The 23542-nt window shown below is 38.4% G+C and overlaps 1 protein-coding gene across 1 annotated transcript in view; it reads right to left on the bottom strand.

Moving 5' to 3' along the window:
• Window positions 1–1244: 1244 nt before the first annotated feature.
• DCHS2 (dachsous cadherin-related 2) overlaps window positions 1245–23542 on the bottom strand; it is a gene marked incomplete at both ends in the record, with an annotated part of 285527 nt that continues 263229 nt past the window's right edge. The window contains 4 exons of the mRNA XM_082837826.1: window positions 1245–3871; window positions 5837–5969; window positions 6949–7235; window positions 9924–10054. Coding sequence (XP_082693952.1) covers window positions 1245–3871; window positions 5837–5969; window positions 6949–7235; window positions 9924–10054 — 3178 coding nt within the window. The remainder of the gene's footprint in view (window positions 3872–5836; window positions 5970–6948; window positions 7236–9923; window positions 10055–23542) is intronic.

Below are 23542 nucleotides of genomic sequence, written 5' to 3'. Positions count from 1 at the left end.
GATTCTCAGGCTCACCAAACAGAAGGAGATAGCATTATATATATACATATATATATGTGCACCACACAGTACCACTATATTTCTGAAACCATAGTTGTACAAAATAGAATTATTTTAACCATGTTGCCAAACTGTTCCGCCTAGTGACAGTTGAAGCTAAATAAGAGTATAAACAAATGGTAGAAAGACTTCTGACATCCATTCTTAACTTTTAGAGTAGGAGTATTTATATAAAAAAATCTTCATTAAAAATATATTGCTACGTTACTCTATGAAATTTATTATTAGCAAATAACATAATTTTATCTGAGTGAAAATTTTTAAACTGACATTGAGTGGATAAATTATTTCTCACCAAAAGTTACTGAATGTAGAAGAAAATAAAATGAAGAAATATACACAAATTAATCTTCAGAGTTTAGTGTCTGTACCCGTACCATGTTACAAGACAGAGCATTGAAAAAAAAATCATTTTATTTGTAAAGAAGGCCAAGGAAATACGTCTTCAGTGGCAGCCAACCACACATTATTGCTTTTATCAATACTGGCTCTCCATTAAGAACATGCATTTCTGGTTCATTTAATCAAGAATAATTTTCTTATTTGGCACAGAGGTATGACAAATTTCATTCTTAATTTCTCATTAGATTTCCAAAAGGCACCATAGTAAATTCAAATTATGGCTAAACTCCCCAAGTGTGGCTTATGGGGAAAATGGGGAAACGCATCTCCAAGTATATCAGATCTGCAGAAAACTGCTTCACTTTACAACTTGTTTATCCTTCCAAATTTCCCCTCTCTGCTACTTTTTGTCCTACACTCATTTTTTATTCAGTCTTTACTAATTTGTTTTATAAATAGCAGAATCATCAGCAGTAAAGTGACCAGAATACAGTATACTTTATTTCCATTTATTTTCATATAAACGTTTTGGCAGTCAGCCAAGTTCACTGTGTCCTTTGGAAATCTAACCATACAGAAGACCAGGTGTGACAGAATATACACTACTTAATATATACAAACTTGAGTCCTGAGAGCAAAACATAAAGGTTAAAAGACAGGGTAACTTCTCATTAAGACTGAAACAAATTCTCCAAACTTAAATGAGAGGGTTCTAAAAACCTAGACTAAATTATATCCCTCACTCATAGATAAATGAACCCAATCTCAAGGAACTCACTTAGGAATGTTTTGTCCAATCATTCATGACCAATGGAGAGCAGGTGCTTGACATCACAATTGTTTTATATTTGAGCTTCATCTGCTGCTTTAGGTTCATGGCATGTACCACTCAGATGTGTTCCTAATAACTCTCCATCTGACAGCAGCGGGGTTATGGCAGGGGTCTGTGTGGTCAGCAGAGAAAGGGATGGAGAAAAACTGGGCGTCATGGCTTTCGGCAGAGGACTTTGATGATAGCGAATGGGGGAGTGTGGGTATTTCCGAAGTCCCTGCCCCAGGGTTATGGCTGGCATTCTTGGTGGAACTGCTTTAATTCCGGGCTGGGCTACTGCTGTTATCAAGGGTGGTGGAAAAACAAAAGATTTCTTCTCCTTTGGAATGCCAGGCATATGTAAGTGCTCATCCTTTAGTTTTGCAATATCATTAAATACTGATGCAAGAGGTTGGAACTTGGGTTCCCAACTGAGGAGATAATCCCAGTGATAGTTGCCTCTTACATCATGATCAGAGTTTCTCTGGGTTGAAAGAGCTGCGCATCCTGCTTCCTGATCACCTGAAATAAAGATGGCCTCTTTTCTGACATCAGCCAGGATGCCCACTTTTCCCTCTCTCTTCTTTAGAGGCTGGAGTAAGATGTTATTTTGAACATAGGTAGTGCCACAGCCCTGTCCTTGATCTCCTTCCTCAAATGTTTGGCTGGTTTCTGCTATTTCAGCAGTGACCGCCACATCAGTTTCCCCAGACAAACAAGAGAGCTGGTCTGATTCCCTTGGAATGCCAGAGTCTGGCATCCTGGACTCCCGATCACTCAGAGCTGAGTCAGAGTCCTTTCTGTAAGGGTGCTCATTTATCCTCTGGATTTCCTTATCTTCTGCAGTTTCTCCTTCCACAGAATAGTGACCACTGGAGTTTGAGTGCCTGTACAGATGTGCAATGTCCTTCTCCATAATTCTTGTTAAACTCAACCATTCAGGCATGGAGTCCATGGGCACTACCTCATTATCACTCTCATTAGTTTTTTGGAAGGGTTTCAGCGTGCTGGCATCCCTGGTCGGTCTCACACTGATATCTAAGGATGATGATGTTTTCTTTTCTTCAAAATTGTTTATTGCATCTTTTTGTTTATGTCTTAAAATATGTACAATTAGAATGAAGACAAGTAACAAAAACACTAAAAAGGAGACAGTGAGACTGATCAAAAAGCTGCTAGCTGATTCTGTGGAGTGTTTTCCTTCCAAGGAAAAAGACACATTCACAAAAACAGTACAAGATGTAAACTTGGAGTCCGGTTTGGGGCTACGAGCAATTATTTTCATTTCGATGGTGTCTTCTTTGCTGACTTGACTTTTTATTAGGGGAAGGGCTCCACTTAAATAAATATTTCCATTAGTTTTATTTACTGAAAAGAAGAGAGATGGAGTTTCGAGGGAGTAAAGAATAACTCCATCAATACCAGCATCTGCATCTGATGCTTCCACTCTGCCAATCAACTGTCTTACATTACTCTTTTCTGGGAGGTTGAAAAAATATTGATCCTGAGTGAAAATGGGTTCAAACTCATCTATCCCTTCAATATCCACCCAAACCATTAAGGAGGCTGTTGAGTCACCCTTGTCTTTGGCCTGAACTGTGAGGCAGTATTTTTTGTCATGTTCATAGTCAAGGACTTGCTGAGCACGAATATCCCCTGATAAGGGGTCAATGAGGAAGAGGTCATGATCATGTGGCATCTCATGAAGGAGAGAACAGGGTGAAACTATAGAATAGGTCAAGTCTCCATAAGGACCTGTGTCAAAATCCAAAGCATTTACAGAACATATGGTGGAGAAAACAGGAAGATTTTCAGGAACAGCACAGTTCAAGTTTGGGAACATAAACTGAGGTGCATGGTCATTATCATCCAGGACATTGACAAACACAACTGCAAAAGAAAACTGCTTCTTTTCTTTGTCTGAAGCTTGGAGAGTTAAAGTAAATTTTATCGTTTCTTCATAATCCAAAGGTTTAATCAAATAAAGAACTCCAGTTTTTTCTTCTAAGTGAAAATGTCCCTTCTCATTTCCAGAGATTAGGTGGTAGACGATTTCTGCATGTGAAGCCACATCACAGTCACTTGCTGAGACCACAGTGATGGGGCTCCCTCGAGGGGTACCTTCCTTGATGTGGGCATGATATTCCAGACTGCTGAATGCAGGTGGGTTATCATCCACATCGAGTACTGCTATTGACACAGTGGCTGAGGAACTCAGTGGAGGGCAGCCATGGTCAGATGCCAGAAGGACAAGCTTATGACTGGCGGTTGCTTCTCTGTCCAGATTGTGAATCAACACCAGGTAACCAACTTGCTTGTAAGTATATTCTGAATGAATGAAACTAGTTTCCACATAGAAATTGTTCTGTGAATTACCACTGATGATGGAATATTCAACATGAGTGTTTTCATGGGTCCAGTCATGGTCAACAGTTGTAAAGGTGACAAGTGTGCTTCCAATTGGAGTGTCTTCACTCAAGCTAAGATTATAATATTCTATTGCAAACTCAGGGGCATAATTGTTCACATCTTGTATTTCTATCTCCACTAAGGTAACAGCCTTCAGGTCAGGAATCCCACCATCACTGGCTTCAACAAGAAATTGAATTGTTGATTTTCTATCCAGAAGTAAGACAGGATTGATAGTATATACTGTGCCTGAAAAACAAGACATAGTCTTTCAATTTTGTGAAGTAAAATTTTCATGATCATCTTAGTCAGCAAATATTTACTAATATGTAAAGATATCTGTTAGTTACAACCAAAGGTAACTCCAAATAGAAAATTTAGATTATTACATTTATACTTTTGTAACACTTAAGATTCAGAAATAATATTCATGGCATTCACGCTATTAAATATGTGTGCTGCTTGAAGATGACTTTGCCACAAGTTTTTAAACATTTTATTTTTATATAGTAAATTGTTCCATTATTACTTTTTAAAGAAAATGTATTCTTATTTGAATAACTTATACCCCATTCTACTACGCATAGACACATGTATAGAGACATTCTGGCATAAAGATATTTACTCTGGAAATGCTGGATGGCACTCATGCTAGTCAAATGAAAGTAGTAAATATGATAATGCAGACTTACAACTATTGCGTGAATTCTAGAGATGCTTTTCCTAAAGCTCTTGTTTAATTCAGCAAGTGGATTTTTCCCCTATTGATGAAATATGTGTAATACGTTTTATCATCTTAAATATAGAAATATATAATTTTTATAAGTATGTATGTAATGATGTTTTTCTAAGGAAAATGTGTCTTAAGTATGGTCACAAAGAAAGAATACAAAATGGTATCTTTTAAATGCCACATTTCAGTTTGGGTCCCACCATGAACTCAGTTGACCTGATAATATTCAAGATTTTAAAAACATTCTAATCAATGCAAAGTCTGTTGATAATGCATATCAAGCAAAAGTGTTGCCAGGATCGAGTGCTCAGAGGGACGACGTCACACTGCAATTTGCTGTGGCAGAGAGAGCGAGACAGAGAGAGAGAGGAAAGCCAAATTCTTGACATGTTCGAGTCCACCCAGTAATCATTCATCTACAGGCTGTGTGGCAACATTACCTACTTCTCCCCGTTACCATACTCTGAGGGCCTCATACTGGTATTTTGTGACTAAATTCTCCCTTCAGGTAATCCTGAGGTTAACTTTTTAAAATTGAGAATATAATTGACATATAACATTATATTAGTTTCAGGTGTACAAAATAATGATTCGATATTTGTGTAACTGCAAAGTGATCAGCAGAGTAAACCTAATTAACATCGATCATCCAGAGTTTGACTTATAAGTCAGCCCTCACTTGTGAAACAACGCAGTGGTGGGTGGAGATGGGGAACACACAGTGTAACATGTCCCAGCCCTGTTCTTTTCTAGCATGTGCTCTGCTAGGGACAACACTTTGCTAATTATTCATCTTTATCAAATTTAGCTTTTAATGTCTACTTGCTGTTAAATTTTCTCTATACAATGCTTTACTTTTCTAACCTGAAATCCTTACCTGAATGTATTTCACAACCACAAATGTCTTGATCTCTGATAACAAAATGAGGAGCCTTGGGAGACATCAAAGAAACCAGAACATCCTCAATTGTTTTCACTTAGTAGAGATGCTCAAATAATTTTCCTTTTTTTTTTTTGGTTTTTTTTTTTTTTTTTTTTGGTCCTTGTTGAATATGTGATGCTGTTACTGAACTTCTTGTACTTGGCTTGGAAAAAAAGCTTCTAAAGTCTGGTAACATGAAGTCTTCAGTTCTAAATGAACCTCTTTGACTTCATTTTGATTCTTGTTGAGGCCTGGGCTAATTACTTCAACTGTGCTTGGTTGGCTGGATGAGCTGGTATTTACTATACTGAGGTCTCTGAACTTCTGTGCATTTGCCAGCATTTAATCAGTTCCTTTTGCTTTCCAGCCATTGAGATGTTGGAGAAGAGAAATAGCACCAGAATCTGCTACCACAGCATTTGACTTGAAGAGAAATAAGAAGGTGGTGTCTTTGGTACCAGCGTGTGGGGATGGAGGTGGCACATTTGGAAAGGATTATTTCAGGCTTCCACCCTGTAACTCAAACCTATGAATGCTAAAGCCACTATAAATAACTCACCATTTGTAGGATCAATTGAAAATGCCTTAGAAGAAGAAAGGATCCTGTAAGAAATGTTCTCGTTGCTTTCCACATCTGTAGCCACCACGGTCAGCACTGCGTGCCCCACAGGCACCGATTCGGAAATGGTGACCTGAGGGGAGAAGAGGGAGATGGGCACTGTGCTTAAAGGTTGTAGCTATTTTTATAAGCAGGGTCAGAACCTGAGGCCCTTTTATTCATTTTGCTTATAGAAAAGATAGAGAACCTGACTTTTTTAGGCAGATTAATTTATAGAGTGAACATATTAAGAAGATTGTATTAGCAGTTCCAGAATTCAGAAAAACAAAAACTTTTAAAATTTTTCATTCAGTTTTGATTTTTATTATGAAAAATTTTCCTTCTAAAAATTATTTCTGTGTGGTAGAGGACAGCTAATGCATTTACTAATGTATTATTATACTGTACATTTTATAATTATGAGCATTGTATTATTTAACAAGCCTTCACAGAAGATCATTACTTAGGTTAGCTTCTCTCCTGTGTTTATAGGTAAACCTTGCATTTGTTAGTTTCTCTCCTGTGTTTACAGGTAAACCTTGCATTTGTTACATTCAAGAGTCCTGGAGCCCATATCCAAGTACTTAGGTGAATGTTATCATTGTCCTTACTTCTATAAACATATACTATGCTCTAAAATCTACAGTTTACACTGTAGAGCTTTGTTCATGATTTGTTTCTGCAAAATGTTAATCAATATATTCAAAAATACATGCCTAGGAAAGAAAAGGTTTTCTCAAATTAACTGCAGATAATCCAAACTACCTTATTGTCTTATTTGTGGCTTTGCAAATATTAGGCAAGTCCCAATTATTATGAACAACTGGATCCCAATCCCTAAAAACTAGAAAAATGGTGACATACTTTCATATGATGATTTGTGATACATACCTAAGAAATTGAATTGAATATGATATTCAATTCCATATGTACTTCTATCTTCCATAATATTAAATATAAAACTCTCAGCAACAACTTAGGCAGTAAAAGCAGTGAATACTGTCTGTTTGTCTAAATTAGTGTCAAAATTATTCCCTATTCTTTCAAGTTTCAACATTTCTTAAGTTCTCTACCTGGTAAGAATCTTGAGAAAATACTGGTGGGTTATCATTGACGTCCAGCACATGGACGATGAGTGTCCCTTCTGTGTGGTACACCAAATCTGAAATTTGGATATGCAGCTCATATTCAGTAGCTTCTTCAAAGTCCAGTGTTTTCACTAGCACCACTACCCCAGTGTTCCGATCAATAGCGAACTTAGTTCCAGGATTACTCTCTTTGATGAAACTGAAGATGAAAGCTGGATTCAAATCCACATCATGAACTGATATCTGAGTCACAATTACACCAGGCAAAGAATCTGAAATAGTCATGACCACTGTCAGTCTCCATTAAAAGTCATCCTTTGAAATATTTTTCTTTAACAGTTCAATCCAAGCATTTTGATTTTAAGTCCAACATGATTTGCTATTTATTGGCATGATTTCTCATACAAGACTCGTTATGAACTGAACAAAAACTCTGAAGAATTTATGAGCCCAATAAAAGTGAAAATTTACCAGTGAGTATGGAATTGAGGAAGTAGGGTATATTCAATTTTTATATTACACTTTTCATCATATGTTTATAACACAATTCCAGCACCAAGAAACATTCTAAGCCACTTATTTGTACTATATAGTTTCTATATCAAAACCATATATTAATGGGGATGTGGGTGGGAAGAAGGTTATTACTCAAAACATTAATACAAAACATAAATTTATGAAAAGTAGGCAAGATTTAAATGAAAATATTTGGATGCTAAAGTTAGAAATAGATACTTAGTTCCTTATATTCATTTTTATAAAATTATTTCTTTTGAGTGGCATACACTGCTTCCTTCTCTTAAAATCTGACTCTCAAAATTATAAAGACTATAGAAAGTGTACATCATACTAGTGATGAAAACAGATATGTAATATTATTCACCAAAAAAAATCACAAATAGATGACATGGTAAATGTCTCACATGTCATATATGTTCTCTAGCCTAAACTGTCAAGACAGGGACTTTGTTTTGGAGCTGACAGGTATGGTGCAGGTGGAAAGAAGATGCCAAGGCATTCAGAATAGTTCCACTGTGTGGGAGACTCATAATTTTCATGTTTCAAATTTGAACATTCTTGACATACACCAACCACACTTGACCCCTTTCGGTATGTTTTGATTTATACAGCTTGTTCTTGTGATATATTTATCCTGGGCACATTGCTGCATTTTGATTCCAGTGCATGTACTCTTACCTTCAGTAAAAGCTGGGAAAAATATATCCAACTGGTGAGAGGCGAAACTAGACAATTTTTTATTGGCAGAGTATTTTAGATTTTTAAAAATATTTGTAGATATCCTTATATATAAAAATTTCTGGAATATAGCCCTCTGCAAGCAGTAATGTTTATAATTTGTTTGGAAAGTGAACATAACAAAGTGTTAAGCACATTTTAGGAAGAAGTTGGATATTAAGAATGAAAGGAGAGAGGATAGTGAAGGGCCACTATTTGCAACTTCAACTATAAAAAGTTGGGTTGGGTTTTACCAGTACAGCCATTGACCACAAACAACTTTGAGATCACAGACTATGGAGTCTTCATATAACCCAGAGACCCAAACAATTAAGGCTAATCAGAATATAATGTAAAACTTTGTATTTTCAACCTCTACCATTAATGTGGTAAAATTTTTCTGCAAAGGTTGAAGTTTAGTTTACACTAGAGGAAAATGATAACTCTGTGCGAGGAACATCCAACTCCCTTCACTTATTACTTGTCATTAGTGTACTACAAATAAAACTGAGCAGAACCTTACAGGGCTTTCCTGGGACAGATTCCCCACCATGTCCTCCCCCTTTCTTTTGTCTGTAGAAAAATTTTAGTCAAAGAATAGATTTAGGGAATTCCCTGGTGGTCCAGTGGTTAGGACTCCATGCTTTCACTGCTGAGGGCCTGGGTTCAATTCCTGGTAGGGAAATTAAGATCCCACAAGCCTCGTGGCATGACCAAAAAATGAAAAAAATAAAAGAATAAATTTAATCAGAGAAGTGAGGAAATACAGAAACAAAAGAAAAGTAGTCAAACAGGACAAAATCATAATAGTTTAGTCATTAAGCATGGTCAAGGACCTTTAGCTCCTCCTCAAGGGCTATAGATAATATTCTGGGCCATATTCTTTGAGCTGTTTTGTAGATACTGAAACCTCTACCAGATCAAGAAGTTAACTATATGATGGCCAGGCTGTAGCCATGACATAAGCTGCCACAATTCTGAGAATCAGCCTTAAAGAAATGGGAACAAACCGACCCTGGAATTGAAGATTAACTGGGCTTAAAGCAATCAAGATGATGCTGATCAGACCACCACATGACAAATTTCAACTTGATCCTCAGAGCTGACTGTGCTCTTCTGCTCATAGCCCCCTCCCTCTGGCTATACACCCATGAAACTCCCCTTTAGAAGCTCTTGCCCCCTGATCAGCAGTGGGGAATTGGCCTTTGGACACAAGTATGTTTTCCCCTCCCAATTACTGGCCTCCTGAAAAAAATCAGCCTTTCCTTTCTACCAACACTTGCCTCTTGAGTTTGGCTTTCGAGTGGTGAACAGCCAGACCTGAGTTCAGCAACACAAAGACTAATAGAGTTATTAGTCTAAGAACATCACTGCCTCTCAGGGGAGCTTTATGGTGAGCAACGCAGTCAACAAAAGATGCTCTTCATAGAGATTTCACTTTTAAGCAATGTCCATACACATAAAGAAGCTGTGTGGAATGGTGGTTTGACCTTGGGAAACCAGCCTCCTGCTGGTTTGAATGCAAATCCCAACTTTAACTTTTAACTTCTTTGACATTTGATATTTAACTTGTGACCCTCCATTTTCTATTCTGTAAAATGAAGATAAAAACTATTTATGTTATGTGGTTGTTGAGGATTAGTACTTATATTTCACATAGCACCCAGCTGAAAAAATGGTAGATGATATTATACAAGTTTGATATTTCAAATCACCACACTTACTTTCTGCAACTTCCACTGCTTCAGAGGGGAGAAAAGCCGGGGCATTGTCATTTGTATCAGTCACTTGTATCTTGATCACAGTTGTACCAGAAAGCCTGGGTATACCTTTATCTGTAGCTTGTACAATCAAGCTGGTTTGGAAAAGAATCAAGGAATGTTATCCATCATTCAGAGAATAAGAAAACAACATAAATATGAAATATCCAGTTGAAAACTTAAAAATGAGCTGAATAGCTACTTTTATGTCTCCCCTGACTTTTCTAAATGGCATCATTTAAAATTTATTTCATAAGAATGGTAGCCTGAAATGTATTTGTTTTTGACACATTTAGGGAATCAAATCCAAAGACTAGGGGTTGTGAAGTATTTAAAACAGATAAACTCTCTCTAGGAGACCGACTATAAAATTCAGTCCTTTCTACTAAGAACAACCTAAAAAGTACAAACACCAGCACCTGTTTTTTAGATAAGGAGATTGCCTCCAGCCTGGACACATGGCCTGGGTACTGCTACATATTTCCATGTTACTGCACTAACAAAAGATAGAGCCACTAAAAGATTGCTTTGTATTATTTTTTTTTCAGATCTAAATTGCAAATCAATCAAAATTGTAGAATTAAGGGAGGGAACTGCCATGAATAATACATGTGCAAAAGAGGCACTATTGACTAGGACTATAAAGTAGAGGTAAAAGTCCATGATTTGAAAGAATTTACACACAGTGATTCAATCTCTCTCAGATGATGGTACAACTCGCTACTCCAGCAACCAACTTAGAAACCTGATTAGTGTCTTCAACTTCTCCATTTCTGTCACCACCCTGACACCATCCAACTAGTTATGAGTCTTATAGATTTTACCATCTGAATATGACTTGGATCAGTGTCCCCATCCATTTCACTCCTACCTTCAGAGACTCAGATGGGCTGATCCACCATCTTGCTTTGCAGGAACTGAAAGGTTTCCCGGGGCATGGGACTTTCAGTTTTTTTAAAAACAGGACAGTCCTAGGCAAACTAGGACAAGTTGGTCATTGTAGCCTCAACCCCTCATCATCTTTACCTGGCATTCTGTGTATTCATTATACCTTTTCTCAACTGGAGTACTTGTTACTCATCAATCTGCCTACTGCAAGTCTCACCTGCTCCTCTTCATCCTCCACATTGCAACTCCTCAATTGCTCTATCAAAAATCCTGGTTTGAAAACCTGACTCCCCTATTTAAAACTTTTCCTTAGCTTTCCATGTCTACAAGAAGTAATACAGCCTTGTGCACATACACGACCTTCTATGACACAGCTTCTGCCTGGAATTCTGGTCCCTACACCATCTTTGTCTTTCAAAGCTCACATCTCTGTAAGATTTCACTGACCTTTCATCTGATTTAGATGCCCCTTTCTCTACCCCATAGCACCCTGTACATTCTTCCACCATAGCAATCATCACCTTTTCTTCTTAATGATTTGTCTGCCTCTCCTATAAGTTCCTTAAGGGTAGATGTCTTGCCTTATTTGATTTTCTTTAATATATTTTGAGCATTGGTTTCTCAAGATTTGCTCAAGATTATAAATGTATCAGATGACAGAGCCAGGATTCAAGCCCAGGTCTTGGTTGACTGGAAAGCTTGTGCTCTACTATATGATACTTTTCAATATGCCTCTCTTACTGTGTATATATCACACCCTAATGCATAATCATTAGCTTTTCACTCCCCTCTAAACACTATGAGTTCCAGGAGGGTAGCTGAGTAATAAACTAAGCTGTCAATTGGAAGATGATCTTCATTTCAGAAGTGGAATTAGTCTTAGCCAGTTGGTGATACTGTCTTTTAAGAAACGGAGACTTGGAAGTTGACACACTTCTACTTTATTTTCCATTATTAGCTTACCTGATAAGTGTGCTTTATCTTCCAACCTTAAATGTTTAAAATGATGTAAAATAAGTATCAACTTTTTGTTGGTTTAAATTCCACTTAGTAGCAAATGATCACTACTTATCTATTGCTCATGAAGAACACAGGCTGCTTTCTACACTATTGAAGTTGGGACATCAGTAGAACAACTATTTAAATTTCACATTTCTAGAGCATAGGAATAATTCCATGTAGAAAGTTAATTTTGTTAGCATGAATGTAAGTCAGGTACACATGGAAAAATTTTACTAAAAATAATCAACTCATCATGTTCTCTGCCCCTGCTGCCTGCCCCTCCCCAATGTCATACTAAAGTCTCAGCCAGGACATCAAAGTATGGCTCTGTTGATTCTTCCACTGTAGCCTTACCACTCTTATTTTCACAGTATTATAACTTCAGGGGTTCCATGTAATGCCTATGTCAGGTTAAAAAAGCAAGATTCTTTGATATAGAGAGACATATGATTCTGTTTCAAAACAAAAGGACAAGTCAATGGTTTGAAGAACAAATGAAAAATTATGAAGGTAGATCCACTGAAATTCTACACATAACTTCTAAGGGACCTGAAGTTTTCTGTGATGGCTCCCTGGTAGGTTTTGTAAAACTCTTAGCTGGTCCAACTGGTTCCATGTTCCAGAACTGCTGCCCTGATTAGTGTATCAGCAGAGACAATAAATGAAGCTGACCAGATAAAGACAGTCCCATTCTAGTTCAGAGCATAGTTCTCCTACTCTACCACTGATGGAAAGCTATTTCTTACTATGTTAAAGTTTAAATGAGACTTTGACCAGGCAGAATCTTTTCTGATTGCCTTAATATTTAAGATGGTGGTAGAGGACTTTTTCAAAACTCTCTCTCAACAATATATTAAAAGTATACCCAGAATTAAGTGTTCCTACTGAAATTCCAAGAGAAATAAAAATATCAGCCAAAATCATAACACCTTTGAAAGGAAGAGCTATGACTTCTGGGTATATCTACACACGTTTTATTTCCTCTTCCTCTAGACATTCTGCTGTAATGATGGCAAAAGAATTTAAAATAAGGTATATGTTGATAAGGCTAAAAAAGAAAATGTGAAAAGATATTAGTGAGTGGAGTGGGGGAGAAATTTAAACTAATTTCTGGAAAATACAAGCATATTGAGAAGTGGTTACAGATAAGTGGGCCAAAGAAAACCATAGATTAAAATGCATTCTGCATTTGTAAAGAGATAAGGATGAGTGAGAAACAGATTTGCCCTCATATAACCAAGGAGAAGCTCAAAACATGGCAAAGGGCAGGGTGAGATATCGAGCTAAAAATAGCTTAAAGATTCTTTTAAACTCAAAATCCAGAACAATCAAGTCCCCTTGCCCATTGCTCTTCACTCCCAGGCAACACAACGTCTGATGTTCATACTAAGAGTAAGTAATATCGAGGGACTGTCCTGGAAGAAATGAAATCCCCTCCCAAAGGGAAAATACCGTTATTTGTATGTCATCCTGCAAAGTAGTCAGGTTCTTCTCTGGTTCATCTGAAAGCCAAGTGTGCTGGTCAATGAGATCCACCCAGAGAATCTGACTTTGCTATTGCCTCACCTAGGACCAAGGATTGTTAGTTACTTACAGAAAGTCTCCCACATGAAAAAGAGAGTGGAAAATAGACAAAGGGAAGAAATAAACCCAAAGGATGCAGAGATCTTGACAGAGAAAAAGACAATGTTAAAACAATTCTAATTAATGTCCTTGGAGACAATAATAGAGATAATGCATAAAACAAGAACAAGATGCTATGGAAAAGCTCAAAGATTAAGGAAGAGATTTTGGAAATAAAAAATACAAAATATTCAAAAAATTTCAAACCAAAAAGTGAAAAAGAAAGTTTAGAAGGCTATAATTAAGAAAATCTCCAAGAAAAATAAAACAACAACAACAAAAAAACCCCACACACAACAAGAAATGGAAAGTAGGGAATAAAACCTCACTGACAAAGGATCAATCCTGGCAGTCTAACTCTTGACTGAATAGGATCCAGGAAAAAGAGGCAGGGCAAAGTAAACAAATAAAACAAAACAATAAACAAAAGGGAGATAATTATCAGTGAAATAATATAAAAAATAGAAACATTTATCCTCATTAAAAGAGCACACCAAGTATTCAGCACAAGGAAAGACCCACACCAAAGTACATAATGACAAAATGTCCAAACATTGTAGATAAAGAAAATAACCTGAGAATTTCCACAGAGGATGGAAAAAACAAATCATATACCAAACACAGAATTAGAATGGCATCAGATTTCTCAATAGCAAAACTGAGTTTTAAAATATAACAGAAAAATGTCTTCTAAAAGAAATGTTCAACTTCTATATTATCCATTGCATAAATCACATGTGAGAGTAGAATAAAGGCATTTTCAGATGTGCAAGAACTCAGAGAATTTACTTCCTTGGCACCTTTTCCTACAAAACTACTAGAAGAGAAAAGTAAGAGAAAGACACGGGATCTGAAAATCATAGGCCCAATGTTGGAGAACAGTAAAACAAAGTCACAAGTCATGGGGTCCAGCTCTGCAGCGGGCTTAGGGAGCCACACTCTCCAGCTAGATCAGGATGGCAGAAAGCAGTAGGACCGAGGTCTCCAAGGAACAGAGGACTTCACAGAATATTTGATATGAGAGGCATATCAGTGGAGAAAGATGAGTGGGCATGTCTGACAGAGCTAATGGAATATTTACAAGGAATTAAGTACATGGATATAGCACATCAGGTGAGCAAAACCCAAAGATAATCATTAATGCTGGGGATAAGGGGGAGGGTAAGGAAGGAAATATAATTATACAGTATGACCTGGCTCTGAAGTAAACACCTGTATACTCATTTTATGTAAACACTGATTATTGATTAAATGAATAGTGCTATGAATACAAAGACAGAATTGGATGTAAGAAGGTAAAAATATTAAGCCTGAGAGACCTTCAAGATGGTGGAGGAGTAAGACGTGGAGATCACCTTCCTCCCCACAAATACATCAGAAATACATCTACATGTGGAACAACTCCTACAGAACACCTACTGAATGCTGGCAGAAGACCTCAGACCTCCCAAAAGTCAAGAAACTCCCCACGTACCTGGGTAGGGCAAAAGAAAAAGAAAAAACAGAGACAAAAGAATAAGGAGGGGACCTGCACCTCTGGGAGGGAGCTGTGAAGGAGGAAGTGTTTCCACACACTAGGAAGCCCCTTCACTTGTGGAGATGGCGGTGTGGTGGCGGGGAAGCTTCGGAGCCACAGAGGAGAGAGCAGCAAAAGGGGTACAGAGGGCAAAGCAGAGAGATTCCCGCACAGAGGATGGGTGCCAACCAACACTCACCAGCCTGAGAGGATTGTCTGCTCACCCGCTGTTGTGGGTGGGGGCTGGGAACTGAGGCTCAGGCTTCGGAGCTCAGATCCCATGGAGAGGACTGGGGTTGGCTGAATGAACACAGCCTGAATGGAGCTAGTGTGCCACAGTTCACAAGGAGGGAGTCCAGTAAAAAGTTTGGAAGTGCCTAAGAGTCAAGAGACCATTGTTTCAAGGTGTGCCAGGAGACGGGATTCCTACCCTGTCTGCCCACAGAAGGCAGAGCACTGCTTAAATGAACTCCAGAGGCGGGCACAAGCCGTGGCTATCAGCACAGACACCAGAAACAGGCATGAAATGCTAAGGCTGCTGCTGCTGCAGCCAACCAAAAATCCTGTGTGCAAGCACAGGTTGCTATCCACACCTCCCCTCCTGGTAGCCTGTGCAGCCCACTAGTGCCAGGGTCCCGTAATCTAGGGACAATTTCCCTGGGAGAACACAAAGCATGCCTCAGGCTGTTGCAAAATCATGCTGGCCTCTGCCGCCCCAGGCTCACCCTGCATTCCATACCCCTCCCTCCTGCCAGCCTGAGTAGCCAGAGCCTGCTAATCAGTCTCTCCTTTAGCCCCCTCCTGTCTGGGCTAAGAACAGATGCCAGAGGGCGACCTACATGCAGAGGCAGAGCCAAATCCAAAGCTGAACCCCAGTAGCTGTGCGAACAAGGAAGAGAAAGGGAAATTTCTCCCAGCAGCCTCAGGAGCAGCAGATTAAATCTCCACAATCAACTTGATGTACCCTGCATCTGTGGAATACCTGAATACACAACAAATTGTCCCAAAATTGAAGTGGTGGACTTTGGGAGCAATTGTAGACTTGGGGTTTGCTATATGCAACTGACTAGTTTCTGATTTTTATGCTTATCTTATATAATTTTTAGCACTTGTTATCATTGGTGGATTTATTTACTGGTTTGGGTGCTCTCTTCTTTTTTATTAGTTTTTATTTTAATAACATATTCTTTTATTTTTTGTTTTAATAACTTTAGTTCATTTTATTTTATTACTTTTTTCCCTCCCTCTTCTTCGAGCTGTGTGACTGACTGGGTCTTCATGCTCTGGCCGGGAGTCAGACCTGAGCCTTGGAGGTGGGAGAGCCGAGTTCAGGACATTGGGCCACCAAAGACCTCCCAGCCCCATGTAATATCAATTGGTGAGAGGTCTCCTAGAGACCTTTGTCTCAACACTAAGACCGGATCAGCAAGCTCCAGTGCTGGACACCCTATGCCAAACAACTAGTAAGACAGGAACACAGCCACACCGATTAGCAAAGAGGCTGCCTAAAATCATAATAAGGTCACAGACACCCCAAAACACACCACCAGCCATGGTCCTGCCCAACAGAAAGACAAGATCCAGACTCATCCACCAGAACATGAACACGAGTCACCTCCACCAGGAAGCCTACACAACTCACTGAACCAACCTTACCGACTGGGGGCAGACACCAAAAACAACGTGAACTATGAATCTGCAGCCTGCAAAAAGGAGACCACAAACACAGTAAGTTAAGCAAAATGAAAAGACAGAGAAATACACAGCAGATGCAGGAGCAAAGTAAAAACTAACCAGACCAAACAAATGAAGAAGAAATAGGTAGTCTACCTGAAAAAGAATTCATAGAAATGAAAGTAAAGGTGATCCAAAATCTTGGAAATTGAATGGAGAAAATACAAGAAATGTTTAACACAGACATAGAACTAAAGAGCAAACAATAAATGAAATTTAAAATTCTCTAGAAGGAATCAATAGCAGAATAACTGAGGCAGAAGAACGGATAAGTGACCTGGAAGATAAAATAGTGGAAATAACTACCACAGAGCAGAATAAAGAAAAAAGAATAGAGGACACCCTCAGAGACCTCTGGGACAACTTAAACACACCAACATTTGAATTATAGGGGAGCCAGAAGAAGAAGAGAAAAAGAAAGGGACTGAGAAAATCTTTAAAGAGATTATAGTTGAAAACTTCCCTAATATGAGAAAGGAAATAGTCAATCAAGTCCAGGAAGCACAGGGAATCCCATACAGGATAAATCCAAGGAGAAACATGCCAAGATACATATTAATCAAACTATCAAAAATTAAATACAAAGAAAAAAAATATTGAAAGCAGCGAGGGAAAAACAACAAATAACATACAAGAGAATCCCCATAAGGTTAACAGCTGATCTTTCAACAGAAACTCTGGGAGCCAGAAGGGAGTGGCAGAACATATTTAAAGTGATGAACGGGAAAAATCTACAGCCAAGATTATTCTACCCAGAAAGGACTTCATTCAGATTCAATAGAGAAATTAAAACCTTTACAGACAAGCAAAAGTGAAGAGAAATCAGCACCACCAAACCATTTTAAAACAAATGCTAAAGGAACTTCTCCAGGCAGGAAACACAACAGAAGGAAAAGACATACAATAACAAACCCCAAACAATTAAGAAAATGGTAATAGGAACATACATATCGATAATTACCTTAAATGTAAATGGATTAAATGCTCCAACCAGAAGGCATAGACTGGCAGAATGGATACAAAACAAGACCCGTATATATGTTGTCTAAAAGAGACCCACTTCTGGGCTTCCCTGGTGGCACAGTGGTTGAGGGTCTGCCTGCCGATGCAGGGGACACGGGTTTGAGCCCTGGTCTGGGAAGATCTCACATGCCACAGAGCAACTAGGCCTGTGAGCCACAATTACTGAGCCTGTGCATCTGGAGCCTGTGCTCCGCAAAAAGAGAGGCCACGATAGTAAGAGGCCTGCACACCACGATGAAGAGTGGCCCCCACTTGCTGCGACTAGAGAAAGCCCTCACACAGAAATGAAGACCCAACACAGCCATAAATAAATAAATAAATAAAATTAAAAGAGACCCATTTCTAACCTAGGGACACATACAGACTGAAAATGAGGGGATGGAAAAAGATATTCCATGTAATGGAAATGAAAAGAAAGCTGGAGTAGCAACTCTCATATCAGACAAAATAGACATTAAAATAAACCTATTACAGGAGGCAAAAAAAGGCACTACATAATGATCAAGGGATCGATCCCAGAAGAAGATAAAACAATTGTAAATATATATGCACCCAACATAGGAGCACCTCAATACATAAGGCAAATGCGAACAGCCATAAAAGGGGAAATCGACAGTAACACAATTGTACGGGATTTTAGCACCCCACTTTCACCAATGGACAGATCATTCAAAATGAAAATAAATAAGGAAACACAAGCTTTAAATGACACATTTAACAAGATGGACTTAATTGATATTTATAGGGCATTCCATCCAAAAACAACAGAATACACTTTCTTCTCAAGTGCTCATGGAACATACTCCAGGATAGCACGTATCTTGGGCCACAAATCAAGCCTGGGTAAATTTAAGAAAATTGAAATTGTATCAAGTATCTTTTCTGACCACAACACTATGAGACCAGATATCAATTACAGGAAAAAAACCTCAAAAAATACAAACACATGGATGCTAAATGATACACTACTAAATAACCAAGAGATCTGTGAAGACATCAAAGAGGGAATCAAGAAACACCTAGAAGCAGGGCTTCCCTGGTGGCGCAGTGGTTGAGAGTCCGCCTGCCGATGCAGGGGACACGGGTTTGTGCCCCAGTCCGGGAAGATCCCACAAGTCACGGAGCGGCTGGCCCGTGAGCCATGGCCACTGAGCCTGCACATCCAGAGCCTGTGCTCCACAAATGGGAAAGGCCACAACAGTGAGAGGCCCACATACTGCAAAAAAAAAATAATAATAAAAGAAACACCTATAAGCAAATGACAATGAAAACACGATGACCCAAAACCTATGAGATGCAGCAAAAGCAATCTAAGAGGGAAGTTTATAGCAATGTAATCCTACCTCAGGAAACAAGAAAAAACTCAAATAAGCAACCTAACTTTACACCTAAAGCAATTAGAGAAAGAAGAACAAAAAAACCCCAATGTTAGCAGAAGGAAAGAAATCAGAAATATCAGATCAGAAATAAATGAAAAAGAAATGAAGGAAAAAATAGCAAAGATCAATAAAAGTAAAAGCTGGTTCTTTGAGAAGATAAACAAAATGATAAACCATTAACCAGACTCATCACGAAAAAAAGGGACAAGAGTCAAATCAATAGAATTAGAAATGAAAAGGAGAAGAAACTACTGACCCTGCAGAAATACAAAGGATCATGAGTGATTACTACAAGCAACTCTATGCCAATAAAATGGACAACCTGGAAGAAATGGACAAATTCTTAGAAAAGCACAGCCTTCTGAGACTGAACAAGGAAGAAATAGAAAATATAAAGAGACCAATCACAAGCACTGAAATTGAAACTGTGATTAAAAATCTTCCAGCAAACAAAAGTCCAGGACCAGATGGCTTGACAGACAAATTCTACCAAACATTTAGAGAAGAGCTAACACCTATCCTTCTCAAACTCTTCCAAAATATAGCAGAGGGAGGAACACTCCCAAACTCATTCTACGAGGCCACCATCACCCTGATACCAAAACCAGACAAAGATGTCACAAAGAAAGATAACTACAGGCCAATACCACTGATGAACATAGATGCAAAAATCCTCAACAAAATACTAGCAAACAGAATCCAACAGCACATTAAAAGGATCACACACCATGATTAAGTGGGGTTTATCACAGATTCTTCAATACACACAAATCAATGTGATACACCATACTAACAAATTGAAAGATAAAACCCATATGATATATATATGGAATCAGGAAAAAAATGGTTCCAAAGAACCTTGGGGCAGGACAGGCATAATGACACAGACGTAGAGAATGGACTTGAGGACACAGGGAAGGGGAAGGGGAAGCTGGGACGAAGTGGGAGAGTGACATGGACATATATACAGTACCAAATGTAAAATAGATAGCTAGTGGGAAGCAGCTGCATAGCACAGGGTGATCAGCTCTGTGCTTGGTGACCACCTAGAGGCGTGGGATAGGGAGGATTGGAGGGAGACACAAGGGGGAGGAGATATGGGGATGTATGTATATGTATAGCTGATTCACTTTGTTATACAGCTGAAACTAGCACAACAATGTAAAGCAATTATACTCCAATAAAGATATTTTTAAAACAACCTATATGATAATCTCAATAGATACAGAAAAAGCTTTTGACATAATCCAACACCCACTTATGATAGACACTCTCCAGAAAGCGGGCACAGAGGGAACCTAATTCAATGTAGTAAAGGCCATGTATGACAAACCCACAGCAAACATCATTCTCAATGGTATAAAACTGAAATCATTTCCTCTAAGATCAGGACAAAGACAAGATTGCCCACTCTCACCACTATTATTCAAAATAGGTTTGGAAGTTTTAGCCACAGCAATCAGAGAAGAAAAAGAAATAAATGGAATCCAAATCAGAAAAGAAGAGGCAAAGCTGTCACTGATTGCACATACATGATACTATACATAGAGAATCCTAAAGATGCTACCAGAAAACTACTAGAGCTAATCAATGAATTTAGTAAAGTTGCAGGATACAAAATTAATGCACAGAAATCTCTTGCATTCCTATACACTAATGATGAAAAACCCGAAAGAGAAATTAAGGAAACACTCCTATTTACCATTGCAGCAGAAAGAATAAAATACCTAGGAATAAACCTACCTAAGGAGACAAAAGACATGTATGCAGAAAACTATAAGACATTGATGTAAGAAATTAAAGATGATAAAAACAGATGGAGAGATATACCATGTTATTGGATTGGAAGAATCAGCATTGTGAAAATGACTGTACTATCCAAAGCAATCTACAGATTCAATGCAATACCTATCAAATTACCAGTGGCATTTTTCATAGAACTAGAACTAAAAAGTTCACAATTTGTATGGAAACACAAAAGACCCCAAATATCCAAAGCAATCTTGAGAAAGAATAGCGGAGCTGGAGGAATCAGGCTCCCTGACTTCAGACTATACTGCAAAGCTACAGTAATCAAGACAGTATGGTACTGGCACAAAAACAGAAATATAGATCAATGAAACAGGATAGAAAGCCCAGAGATAAACCCATGCACATATGGTCACCTTATCTTTGATAAAGGAGGCAAGAATATACAATGGAGAAAAGACAGCCTCTTCAATTAGTGATGCTGGAAAAACTGGATAGCTACATGTAAAAGAATGAAATTAGAACACTCCCTGACACCATACACAAAAATAAACTCAAAATGGATTAAAGACCTAAATGTGAGGCCAGACACTATAAAACTCTTAGAGGAAAACATAGGCAGAACACTCTATGACATAAATCACAGCAAGACCCACCTCCTAGAGAAATGGAAATAAAAACAAAAATAAACAAATGAGAACTAATGAAACTTAAAAGCTTTTGCACATAAAAGGAAACCATAAACAAGACGAAAAGACAGCCCTCAGAATGGGAGAAAATATTTGCAAATGAAGCAACTGACAAAGGATTAACCTCCAAAATATACAAGCAGCTCTTGCAATTCAATATCACAAAACAAACAACCCAATCCAAATATGGGCAGAAGACGTAAACAGACATTTCTCCAAAGAAGATATACAGATTTCCAACAAACACATGAAAGGATGCTCAACATCACTAACCATTAGAGAAATGCAAATCAAAACTACAATGAGGGCTTCCCTGGTGGCGCAGTGGTTGAGAGTCTGCCTGCCGATGCAGGGGATACGGGTTCGTGCCCAGGTCCGGGAAGATCCCACATGCCGCGGAGCAGCTGGGCCCGTGAGCCATGGCCGCTGGGCCTGCGCGTCCGGAGCCTGTGCTCCGCAATGGGAGAGGCCACAACAGTGAGAGGTCCGCATAGTGCAAAAAAAAAAAAATACTACAATGATATATCACCTCACACCTTTCAGAATAGTCATCATCAAAAATCTACAAACCATAAATGCTGGAGAGTGTGTGGAGAAAAGGGAACACTCTTGCACTGTTGGTGGGAATGTAAAGTGATACAGCCACTATGGAGAACAGTATGGCAGTTCCTTAAGAATGTAAAAATAGAACTACCATACAACCCAGCAATCCCACTACTGGGCATATACCTTGAGAAAACCATAATTCAAAAAGAATCATATATCACAATGTTCACTGAAGCACTATTTACAGTTGCCAGGAAATGGAAATAACTTAAGTGTCTGTCGACAGATGAGTGGATAAAGAAGATGTGGCACATATATACAGTGGAATATTACTCAGCCATTAAAAAGAAAGGAAATTGAGTTATTTGTAGTGAGGTGGCTGGACCTACAGTCTGTCATACATAGTGAAGTAAGTCAGAAAGAGAAAGACAAATACCGTATACTAACACACGTATATGGAATCTAAAAAAAAAAAAACAAAAGGTTCTGAAGAACCTAGGGACAGGACAAGGATAAAGATGTAGACGTAGAGAATGGACTTGAGGACACGGGGAGGGGGAAGGGCAAGCTGGGACAAAGTGAGAGAATGATATTGACATATATACAGTCCCAAATGTAAAATAGCTAGTGGGAATCATCCGCAGGGCACTGGGAGATCAGCTCGGTGCTTTGTGACCATAGGGGTGGGACAGAGGGAGACACAAGAGGGAGGAGATATGAGGATATATGTATGGGTATAGCTGATTCACTTTGTTATACAGCAGAAACTAACACAACAATGTAAAGCAATTATACTCCAATAAAGATGTTAAAAAGAAAATATCATCACAGCAAAACAAAAAAATATGATATTGTTCTATGTACTTGGCTCTACTGTTGATTGGTATGTAAAAGTTTATGGCTACTGTACACTGCCTGTATTAGTTCTTTTATCATAAAATGTCCCTCTTTCTCTTATTTAAAAAAAAAAAGAAAATCAATCTGTTAACTGGAGTTTTAAGTTAACTTCACTGTTTTATATTAATTAACCTGCAAATACAACAGTGTGTACTTTATCTTGTTAGGAAACAATTTGGGAGAAGTATATTCCTTGCAAACTTTTTACATTAAGGAGTACTTTTGCAGATTCCAATCCAAACAAATTCTGAAAGCTTATTCTTTCGTACAGTCAACCTTTCCTCTTGGTTTCCACGAATCCCCCTTTTCCAGGTTCTGTTCTGATGTTTGTAGTCCCTGAATCTATCTTGCTGGCTGCTTTTGCTCTGTCTGGCCCCCAAGTGGTGATAATCCCCCAAATTCTCATTTCACATAGTGTCCTAGGTAATTCCATTTTATACATTTTCCCTGGATGAAGCCCAAGTCTAAATCCTGAATGAAGATCTCTTTCCTGAGCTCCAGATCATTATTTTTAATTGCCAAAGGAGTATCTTTACT

This window comes from Leucopleurus acutus, assembly GCF_964270905.1.
Source record: "Leucopleurus acutus genome assembly, chromosome: 4".
Lineage (NCBI taxonomy): Eukaryota > Metazoa > Chordata > Mammalia > Artiodactyla > Delphinidae > Leucopleurus > Leucopleurus acutus.
The sequence above is the reverse complement of the archived record's forward strand: the minus strand, read 5'-3'. Positions and strand labels throughout refer to the sequence as shown.